Raw genomic sequence first — 12230 nt, 5'->3', positions numbered from 1 at the left:
ATCTTGCAATGCTTTTTTATTGTTGAATGAAACTCAATTCTAACTTGATTAACTCCCTAGCAGAAACACATGCAAGAATAACATTATGCACCAGACACATATTATGACAGCCAATCAAAGGCCAGCAGACAGGCCAAATGAGACGATCGATTCCACCATTTGACCCTGTGAAGGAGGAACAATGCTGGAGGAGCTAAAACAACACCACCTCATCCCAACCAACCAAACCTCCAACAGCTAATTCACTAAAATGTCAGGCAGTCTGATGAAGACTAAAATGATTCTGCACCTCAGTATGCTAGTGTTTAATGACATCAATAAGCCTCACAGGAAATGTCATTTGCAATACGTTATTTGTTCAGTGCCTCAGGTGGCTCGGAAACCATCTGATATAGAATAAGCAGAGAGACTAATAGGGAACAAGAAAAGAGAGAAAAAGTCGAAAGAAAAGTTTAATGGTGTAAATGCATTTGTTCTTAACAACGGATACTGTAGATCAGGGGTGTCAAATTCAAATACACAGTGGGCCAAATTTAAAAAAATGGGTACTAGTCGAGGGCCGGACTTGTTCAATGTTTATTGCAAAACGTATTGAAATGAACTTATTGCACATATTAAACCTGGAACTAACAAAGCTTAAGTGATTGCCTATAAAAACAACATTAAACATTAAATAATCAGTTGCATTAATTTCTTATGGCTCTATCTGCAGCTTTTCCAGAGTCATTTCTTATGATTACATTTTTCCACAGGCCAACAACAGCTTCAAAAAAACTATTTCCCTCAAAGAACAAAACAAACATGCCCTGTTGTGGCAAGAAAAAAAGTGCAGAAGGAAACATCCAAGTAAACTCAGTGTGCTGCTTTGTGATGCTAGTTTAAGCCAGATACTTGGCATCTCATCTTGGATGCAAGTTCATCAATGTTTGGGCTCAGGCTCTGAGCTGAGGAAACCCTCAGGATTGAGTGAAGGTGTGCGTGCAATATACCGGAGGGCCAGATCTAATAGTAATTAGAAATTATCCTGCGGGCTGAAATTAAATCCACCACGGGCCTGATTTGGCCCCGGGCCTTGAGTTTGACATATGTGCTGTAGATCATACATTCAAATCTTATATCTAAATGTATATATAGGCTGTGTGGTCATCTGTATACCTGAAACCTGCAGTTGGGAAAACAAAATCAAAAGTAAGTGTTGAAAAGAAACAATACCAGTGGTCTACTGTACTTTATTTTATTTATTTTTTAAATGGGATAGACTCAGAGCTGAGGCATACAATGCAGAAAATAAACACACACACACACACACCACACACACACACACACACACACACACACACCCACACACACACACACACACACACACACACACACAACACACACACACACACACACACACACACACACACACACACACACACACACACACACACACACACACACACACACACACACACACACACACACACACACACACACACACACCTTCTGTGTGGGCCTCTGAGGACTAGTCTCAGCAGCTGATCGGTACAATAAGAAAAGCCTCTTTGTCACCTAATTACCAATGTGTTATTAGTGCTTTAATTAAATGCCTGCAGGAGGCTTACATGCGACGTTTGGAGAAGCGTGAGGAGTGGATTTGGAAAATAATATTAAGACACAAAGAGAAGGGAAGGAAATGGAGGGTAGTTAAAAAAGAGTGGAGAGGAGAGATAAAAGCTAAATAATGTAATTCAATCAAAAGGTTGAATGGCCATAAACATGCTTACAACGTCTTTCTTATCTGAAACAACTATGTAATATTATTCAGGCTGACCAGATATGGTTTCAACATGACCAAGAAAGAGCCTTTGCGAAGCTCTCTAGACTAGAGAGACAAAGTCAGCTTTCAATATATATAATAAAAAAAAGCAAAAACAGATACAATTTGAAATGTATGGTCTGCTAGGATAGCCAGGTGATGAGGTATCCTCGAACAACAGCAAACATTCTGAACAACTGTGAGAGCTGCGGTGGGAGAGTCTGAAAAAGACCTTCTGCGGCTGAGGTCACCTCTGTGTCTGTGGTTTGTTTGTGTAGAGGAAGCATTGTGGCGATGAAGCAAGACAAGTGGGATCAGGGAGGAAGGAAGAGACTTAAAGGAGGGCTCAGTGGGAGGAAAGAAGAAAGACAAGAAGGGAGACATGGAAAAGCAATCCCCAGGAGCCAGAAGTGTGTGCCAGCTCCCACTGCGGTGAACAGCTGAGAGGAGAGGGAGCGTGAAGGAGGGGAGGATGGGGAGAGAACAGTACAGTACAAGGCCTCTGTGAAAGGCCTCCAAGTAGGTGGGCTTTGACATCAACTTCTCGCAAACCTCTGGTCATCCCCGTAACAATCTCTTCCTCACTCTTCCTCGCACACCATGCCAAACCGTTAATGCTTAATTGTGGCTGCAAGTTGATATGTTTTCAAACCACAGAGATACCTCCCATAATATGTGTGCATACAGTATGTATCAGTTCATGTGTGCACGACGTGTGTTTGTTGTGTGCGCTCTCGTTCTGATTACAACAGTCATGCCTGGTTTGAGTGAGCGCACCTAAGGCGATAGGGTGATTATCTTTCCAAGGCACTAACGAAAAACAAATGCAAGGAGTAGAGAAAATGGACAGGAAGTGAAAAAGACAAAAAGGGATGAGGAGTAAATAGTGAGGAGTATGAGAAAAAGACTTGATGCAGTTACAGGGGAGGAAAACATGACCTGAAGTTTATCAGAGTTACCGTAAGTTGCATCGAGGTGGATTTTAGACTCTAGACAAAATGAATGCTAGTAATCACAAATACAATCAATGAAAATAAACATGAAATAGTTTAAAAACACATTTTTAAGTGATCACAGTCAGAGCTACTGAGCGGTTTGAAAAACAGCTCGTTTGAGTTGTAATTGGAACAATTGGGCTACTCATTGGTGCATAAAATGCCTTATCTGATCAAACTATCTTAGAGTCAGCCCTGTGCACAAATAAACTCCATACAGCAGCACATATACACAAGAAACTCATGTACAGACACACCTATCTCTTAACTCTGCAGTCCAGAGCCCCCTCCAAAAGCCACTTAGCTATAGAAACCAGAGAGCAAGAAGAGGCATCAAAGCTGTTTATATAATGAAACTGAAAGAGCTGTTCATGCCGTATCACTGACTGCACCCAGGAAAGCATTCCTTCTTCTCCAGAGAATAGAGGGGAAGAAGAAAATCCCCCCAACAATGCAGCAAAGCATACTCAGAAAGAGAGACTGTGAAAATGAGAGAGAGCATAAGGCAATAGAAAGGTTGTTTATTTTAAGTCAGCCTTGTGTACCCGACCAAAAGTGGTTTTAAAATAGAGCCTATTGTTGTGAATGTGTGATCTGTCAGGCCGTGTAGGAAACAAAGAGAGGGGGGGAGAGAGAGAGACTAGTGTAATTCCCATGAGGTCTCTGTCACTCTTCTGTCAGAGGAGAGAGGGCTCTCCAGGGGAAGAGAAAGTTATCAGACTGACAGACAGACTGTTTACACTTAGTGTAGATATCCCCTCCCTCTCATCCCCCCTCAACCTCCCAGCACTGCTCATCCTAATGGCATCCTAATGACCTCCTCAGGTGTTAACTGAGAAGCCGGCAGAGGTCTAATTCAAAGTAAAGTACTGTATGCCACCCTGGGTGCCGGCGGTAGCGACAGATGCCAGCGCTGCAATATCAGGCCTCCTGTATTTTTTCTAACAACCCATCCCCAACTCCAATTCTCTTCTCTTTCATCAACTCTAATCCACCTTACCTACTCCCTGTAACCATTTTTGTCCGATTGTGTCTGCGTCCTCCTTCATGCTCACAGTAGAAGCTGCAGGGGAAGTGTTTAAGTGTTTTGGGAATGGAGACATGATGGCAGTCAGTGAATCCGGGCAGACAGCTGTCATTTATAGTCACTCTTTAGAGAGAGCCCATTAGCTACCCAACAAAATGGCCCACGAATGGTATGGGGCCTCTTGATGCTTTAACTACAGTACAGAGACTTGTCACCTGACGCATCACTTCATGACTGCACCAGGACTCTTCAAAGTTGATTCAAGACCTCAAAAACTTAAATCATGTAATTCATCTCTTTTTGGTTCATACCGATTATCTAAAAGGGCTTAACTGTGAAGAAAAGGAACATAACATTGTACGGAATAATCTGAAGTTTAACATGCACGTACACAAAAACTGCTGCAAGGACATAGGTAGATTGTGAATAATGTGAATAAATACATTATTTTAGCTTAATGGACAGTATTGCAGCTAAATCTCCACAAGAATACAATCATTAAAGAGTGGGCCACACACTCTCCACAACAGTATTACATCCTGCACGTTTCACTGCATACATTGTTTGTCCGGGGACTCACATCCAAATGTATGCAGATGATATTGTAATTTATGCGTACGGTATGGTAGAGGAATAACACAAGTCACCATAGAGTACCATAAACTCATTTATAATATAATGTGAGAGAAAGAAAGAAAGAAATAGAGAAATGTTTATTTTCCCCCTCAGTGTTTTGCTCAAGGGCACTTCAGCAACACCTTGGCCAGCTGGTCACTGCTATGACAACGCCCAGCATCCATAATGTGGAGACAGGGAGACAGGAAGAGAGAGAAAAAAAAAGATAACAGAGAGACAGCAGAGAGGGTAAGAAACAGACAGACAGAAAGAGGGATGAAGAGGCAGAGAGGAAAGGGGAGAGAGAGAGACGGCTTTCTAATTCAGCCATCTGGCTAGCTTTTCTTCATTATAATATTCTGACTGTGTGTGTGTGTGTGTGTGTATGTGTGAGTTTACAAATGTGTGAGTGCCTTCCATTCCACAGATGCAGGCAGAGTAGAGAAGAATCCTCATTTATTAACGGCTTAATAGAGCTCCATCTGGGCCAGACCCTATGCTTGTCTTCTATCAGAGAGATTCATCACCGAATCACAGGAATTAGACTCCAACTGACACCTACACAGGCTGAGGTGACCCCGCTGCACTGAGCATCGCCGTCACACTGCTGTATGCAGCTGTAATACGGCCATTACGATAACAGTCGGAGCCAAAGATCAACGCTATACACAAGCAGTCTGTCGGCTCTTCGTTTGTGTATTGTTTTAGTTTGAATATGACAAAACAGAATCATAAGAAAACGGAGTAAAGAATACATTAAACTGGGATGGATGGAAATACCATAGAAAAATACTTTCTAAGTCGATGCTTAAACTCTTTATGGAGAGCACTCAGAACATAAAGGGATATTTCACTTGTAGGATCCTTATTTGTCCTGCTCTAATGTCCTTTCTTATGCTACTGCCATACCTTCAGACTGCACAGAGAGACATAAAAAAGCTTTAGTGAAGGCTGACCAAAGGAAAAAAAGGGAGAAACGGCTATATAGCCGGAATAAGCTACCTTTCCCTTGAAATAATTTAGTTAAGACAGTTAATAATAAGCTGCTCCCTGAGGCCTTTCAAAGGTTTTCATGCCAGAGCTTATGGTTTAACTTCATTCTCCTACTGTATGTTAGCACTGAGTCAGTACACTGCATTCAAATGGTACATTCAAACTGTTGAATATGTTCAATCTACATTCTGTTTTACTGACCTTCTTTTGCAATATAGATTTGTTTCCCAGATCTTTTGTGTACAATTCTGTGTTAAACACCATCACAGTGACTCTTTAAGTTCAACTTTTAAAAGATAAGCTCTTCTCCTCACCCTTTCCTGCGGTTTTTTTGGAATGGCATCAGGGCCTTGCACATCTTTATAAGCTTTATTTTTGTCTTATTCCATGCTAGTAGAACATGGCTTACATATTAGGCTGCTGACATATGGCATGGTATCCATAGTTGATCAGTGCGGCTTGGTGAAAATAGCGTCTAGAAATCTCTCAACATCATGACATTAATATAAGGGACCAGTTTAGAACAAGTTTTTAGTAAATGAACAGACATTCTGAATAGAATATAAATGATTCACGGCTCTCGTGCTCTATCCAAATGTTGTCCCCATGTATTTATTTTGCTTGGAGGCCATCACACCAACATCCTCGTTCTCCCTCGCTCTCTCTCTCTCCGTTCCTCCATTCAGACGAGGCTGAAGTGCAAATTGGACATCTGGTGCTGTGATGGGTCTGACAATACAGCCGCCACCCCCCAGCCCTCACACATGTACACAGACACACAAACCGACACGCACACAGTCCTCTAATACAGGTCCTAAAGGATATAAAGACACTGAGAGGGGAGATATATACGTGGCAGAGATGGACAGAGCAACTTTCAAAACAATGCCATTCAAAAAAGGCAGAAGGACGAGATATAAAAGAAGTCAGAGAAAAATATTTGAAAGAACTAAAACAAAGACAATAATAGGTATAAATAAGATCAAATAATGTAATGGGAGCAAAAGTAGACATTAAAGCAGTAAAAGTGCATTTGAAGATCTAAATAAGTAGTCCTAAATGTAATTTAACAAAATAAAACCCTGTTTTATAAGAACTGTGTTTTTTTTGGGAGTTTGAGTAACAGATATAAACAAAAATATATTGTGCATAAAAACTGATTGCTGCTTTCCTTTGTGTAGTTTTGACAGTAAGCAGACCTGCCTGAGAAGATCTGAAGGGTCTTAACTGTTTGTTACGGAGATCAGAAAGGTGTGTTGGACGTGATCCTTTCCATAATTCATACTGTTCTTATAATGCACTATATTTCTCATTTATAAATGTGAGGGGTGCTAGTGGTCTGTGTTTATGGAGACCTTTGACTGTCTACTAGTTGCCCGAGGCTTATAGTTACGTGACCTACAGTCTAACACATATCATTAGGATTAGCACCAGGATAATACCCAGGTAGAAAACAACAGGTATTTCCTCTCAGGTATCTCAGGTTGGGAGTTCACTGGTTTTGTGTTGGGAAAGTTATGGTGTCATTAAGAGATAGCTGTCCATTTAAATCTCGTCGAGATAGACAACTCCCCGACAGAAGACATTTTCAGAGTGCCGTGGAGTTCAAAGACTTCAGCATGAATGCCCTTGTCTCGAGTATGGCAATGTACAGTAACAATTTATGACACGGGTCTGCACATCAATTCTGTTTGGTTCGTGTTAAAGTTGTTGAGTAGCAGAAGGCAGTTCAAAGTAGATAACCGCTACCCAGAGTGGTCCCAAGACATCATCCCAATTATTTACAGTAATCGTATAAGAGACCTGCTTAAATGTATTGTAGTTTTGTAGGACGGGTACGGAAACGTATGAAAAAGGAACATAAATAACTGCTAATCAGAGAGCAGGTGAGAACAATTATCTGGACGACTGGAGCAAGTGTTGTGAAAGGGAGAGAGAGAAAGGAATGTGAGTGAACATTCGGGGGCAATGAGGATGCCCTTCCATTCATACTGCCAGGGGCAAACACATGAGTGCGCGTCCTTGTGCCATCTCACACAGCTTTCAAGCTGAATTGTGGCTAGTTTTCAGACTGTCTCAGGTGGCAGGTTGATGGACGGCGTGTGGGTGTGTTGTGGATTCTGTTTGCCCATAACATGCCTGTCTACAGAATGGCTTGTTCTATATTCTATCTTATAATTAGTTTTTATTTAATTGTTATATTGTATTCCCGTTTTAACTACTTCAACATGTTGTGAAGGCTGTGATTTTAAATGTTGTGTTTTCTCCTTTTATACATTTTCAAAACAAATTGTTGGAGGAAGTGTTCATTGTCAACAACTGCTCCACTGTAATCGTTGCGCATACGACAAATAAATAGAGGACTTACATTTACCCTCATGACATCTGCCAGACTCACTCGAGGCAGAAATAATAGAGAGGAATGATAGAACAGACAGACAACAGTAGAGGGAGAACTTTAAAGAAACAAATACATCTGCATGTGTCATACAGACGTACGCAGAAGAAAGCATGCCGATACGCTTGTGTGAAAAACTTTATTAAACTTAAACGTACAGGGGCCGACTAAGCGACATAACACACTTTACAACGGAATGCATACATTTCAGCAGCTGTTTCTATTTATAATGGGGTATATTTCATACCAGCAAAAATAATGCATTTGTACTTGCAAAGCTGTAAAAAAAAAAAAGAGGTACAATATTCATCGTCTTGAATCACATGTGGCCTAAAAACAACAGACAGATAATTCTGCTTATGCAGGTTTTTTCGGGCCAGTTAAATCTGTAGCACAACTCATCCACTCTCTGTTCTCATTACACATACACACTGATTGACACCGTTTTCTTTTGTCTTCTCTAAAGAAGATGCTTCTGTCGTTCGCAAGATGAATACAATTAGCATACATCCTGCTTGATGATTATTTAGTTGCTCAAATTGTTTTGCCCCCCTGCGATGCCTGAGTTCAGTTAGTTTAAATGTGTGTCTGTTCTTTCAGGGCCTCAGCTTGGATGCTACCAAATGTTTGTTTCCACAGCCTTTTCAGATGCTGGTGGATAGTGCCAGAGCAGGCAAAAGAAGAGAGACGAGGAAAAAAAGCGTTCACAGAAGTCTGGCTCTCAAAGGAGCTACTGTATACCTGCATTAGAAATAATAAAAACACCGAGGTAATCCCACAAACGGGTCTATCACTTTGCTTTGAACTTCAAAGAACACACACAATTAAAAGCAACATAGCAGGGGATGCAAATAAAAAAAATGATTACAAAAGAACATTTGTCTCGTTATCTTAATGCATATTCCATGTGCTGGTACTGTGGGAGTGAATTAGGGTTGAACTGGTGTATGTTAGGATGTATGGTGATGTGGTTGGACGACAACAAAACTCCACAAGAGCATTAGGGAATTCGTAAAAATGTGATGACATGATTTTAAAAGTTGTAGGAATTCATGTTTTTCCTGTCCCATTCAGACCAGTCCTGTTTGCACAACAACCACTACCTTGATACCAAGTCAATGCCAAAAGACTATACTTGTTTTCTATAGAATAACAGTACCTCAAGTACAGAAATGAATGACACATAGGCGTGTTAAAATGGAAAAGTAAATAAAACATTCATATTTAGATTCTGCTTATCGATTACTAAAGCGAGTTTTGCCGTGAGCCCGAATCGCATGTATTCTGCGCTGGTTCCTCTCTCCTGAAAGCTGTTCGCTGTCGGCACAGCCCCCTTTCTCTCTTTCACTCAACCCAGCGCTCGCTCCTCACACAAACTGCACACTTGCTCAAGGGAGGTTCTTTCCCAGGAAAATAAATAGTAAAGAGGGATATTAGAGAGGGAATTCTTACCCGTTTCTTTCTAACACAAACACTGGTCAATCGGTAATAAAGTGTATCTTACGAGGTGTGAAGAAAAACTGGACAGGACAGACAAAAACTGACCCAGAAGCTGAGACCAAAGCTGCTGACCTTTGGATTTCTTATTTGAAGCTTAAAAAAAAAAGATTTGTGTTACCTCTCCAAGAGCTTCATAGCGTTTCTGGTTCCAGCGGTGGAGATCCTCTCTGGCATTGAACACAAACGGCTCTCCGGTTTTTAAATGTCTGAGCTGGCCATCTGTGTGCAAAAGATAGAATGAAAAAGGTTAAAACATCTGTAATTATGATGGATACCTTTATTTGTGTTTGTGCGAGTAATGGATGGATTACCACTTCTGACTGAACCTGCAAACTTTTTTCTCTATCTCTCTCCTTTTTCCTCTGGTGGTCCTTAAGCTTCCTCTCTCTCACCTTCCTACCTCAACCACCCCGTCTGGCGGGTCCAAGGCCTGTGGATTCAGCAACGTTCTTCCAGTCACGACTCCAACGGCCTTCTGGGTAGTCTGGCAGGCCAGTGCTGGACAGCTGGTATGGCAAAACTTCTCTTTCCCTCTCTCCTCTTTTTCAATCATCTAAAGCCTCTCCACTTCCTCTTTTAGTTTGTCAATGTCTCTCTCTACAGTTGGCCAGTACATGTCGTTACATTTCTTTTTTTTTTTACCTGAAATCTCTAAGACCTAAGAAGGTGTGAGAAAGGTACCCTGGCATGAATTAGCCACAACAACAACTGTTCCTTGCAATTCCTTTGAGGATGCAATTGAGACAACAGCCAATCATCCTAACCAGCTTACCACACACACACACACACACACACACACACACACACACACACACACACACACACACACACACACACACACACACACACACACACACACACACACACACACACACACACTACACACACACACACACACACACACACACACACACACACACACACACACACACACACACACACACACACACACACACACACACACACACACACACACACACACACACACACACACACACACACACACACACACACACACACACACACACACACACACCACACACACACACACACACGCGACCAGTGTTTGTCATACAGTACGTGTCACTAGGCTTAAGTATTTACAATCTAGACCTTGCACCCTCCAACTCCATGAAAGACTACTCAGATTGTAATCAAACTCACAGCTGAACGAAGCTCTCCTCTTAGGGCAAACCTCAGTCTTTGCGGCAGAAAAATGCACTTTTGGTGGGATTTTTTGGGGTGAAAACTTCTTGATTTTAATTCTGATGTTGATGAGCTGCTTGTTTTCGCAAACATTCCCTGTAAATATACAATGCCTTACAATCAAATAAATATGTCCAATGTTTTCTAGACTATAAAAGGGTGTATTTGATTTAAAAAGCCTTTACGTTGTGAAAATTCTGTAAGACAACAATAATTGTCTGTCTTAGTTTGCAAAGTGTACTGGTGGATTTATGTAGGGACAGATTTGTACGCAGCAATTTCAGTGACAGAGGCATAATTACTGAGGACAGCTTCGATACAGACTCGCTGTGTGTTTTAACCAACTTTGGAATTGCATCTTATATGGGGACATGAACACACAAACAGAGTGGAAGAGGGTGGCAGAGGGTGTAGGGGCCAGATTGGATTTTGTCTTATGTGTCGCAAAAAACAGTACACAAGAATTGAATATTTTTGGGGACGCTGTTAAATGATTTATTATAATTCAGGAGAAATGAGGGGGTTTCAACCGATCCAGGTTTTATTTGATATAAAACCGTCATAAGACTGTAAGGAATGGTGCTGCTTTTTTTTCTTAATAAACAATTACCCTTGTGTGGCTGTGGAACCTCTACATTTATACCTTAGCAATGAGCCCATCGATCCTGCCGTTGTCACTACAACACAATAAAACACTAAACAGTGTTAAATTTAATTTTGACCTTTATGACTGCATAATTTGTAAGAGCTAAACCACTGAAAAGTACACATACTTAACCCAAATAGCCAGGGGGCTCTCATACTTTCTGAATTATTGTTCAACGTGAAGAAACCCATCTAAGGTAGAAATAAATACAATATCTGCGGAGGATAAAAGAATGCATAAGCACTTTTTCATCTCCTTCTAAATTGCCACCAATTTCACCTCTCTATCAATGTGATAAATCTTGCATTGCTAACACACTGTGTATTACAGCACTTGCTTTCATGGTGAGTCGTTAGACAACATGCTATGCTGAATCTTAGTTTGTCATTATTTTGCATTAACAAGCAGACATGTGCCTGAGAGGTAGAGAAGGAGACGAGTGAGAAGTTAGGATAAAGCAGTGTGCAAAAAAAGTACCTTGAAGAAAATCTATTAAGAATTCATGGCTGGGGTGATGATCTAAACACTACTGCCTAAGAGAAGGAAGAGATGAGCTATAATGAAATCCTACTGTGTGTGTGTGTGTGTGTGTGTGTGTGTGTGTGTGTGTGTGTGTGTGTGTGTGTGTGTGTGTGTGTGTGTGTGTGTGTGTGTGTGTGTGTGTGTGTGTGTGTGTGTGTGTGTGTGTGTGTGTGTGTGTGTGTGTGTGTGTGTGTGTGTGTGTGTGTGTGTGAAGGACGGAGAAAATAAGTGTGTGTGTGTGTGTGCTAGGGGGGTGATCAGCTCCATCGCCTCCCCCAACACATCCTCTCAGAGGAATAACGTTTTCTCAACTTTTATCCTCTTTTCTGTCATAATTAGCATTCTGTTCTCAATTTGGCCGCTTAATTAGGTGTACATAACCTTGGATTTCCAGTAATGGAAAACTGGGGGGCTAGCGAGATGAAGCCATCATCTTCAGTGATTAAGATACCTGCAAACTATTGTACACAGCCTAGTCTGTATTCACATCATTACATGGTCAAATTAACATTTTTGTTCCACCTGTC

At 41.2% G+C, this 12230-nt stretch overlaps 1 protein-coding gene across 6 annotated transcripts in view; it reads right to left on the bottom strand.

Moving 5' to 3' along the window:
• fam172a (family with sequence similarity 172 member A) overlaps window positions 1-12230 on the bottom strand; it is a 150659-nt gene that overhangs the window by 134627 nt on the left and 3802 nt on the right. For all 6 annotated transcript variants that reach the window (XM_034212534.1, XM_034212537.1, XM_034212539.1 and 3 more), the window contains exon 4: window positions 9448-9548. In XM_034212534.1, coding sequence (XP_034068425.1) covers window positions 9448-9548 — 101 coding nt within the window. The remainder of the gene's footprint in view (window positions 1-9447; window positions 9549-12230) is intronic.

The sequence above is a fragment of the Gymnodraco acuticeps genome, unplaced genomic scaffold (genome assembly GCF_902827175.1).
Source record: "Gymnodraco acuticeps unplaced genomic scaffold, fGymAcu1.1, whole genome shotgun sequence".
NCBI lineage: Eukaryota > Metazoa > Chordata > Actinopteri > Perciformes > Bathydraconidae > Gymnodraco > Gymnodraco acuticeps.
This window is presented reverse-complemented; position numbering and strand designations above follow the sequence as displayed.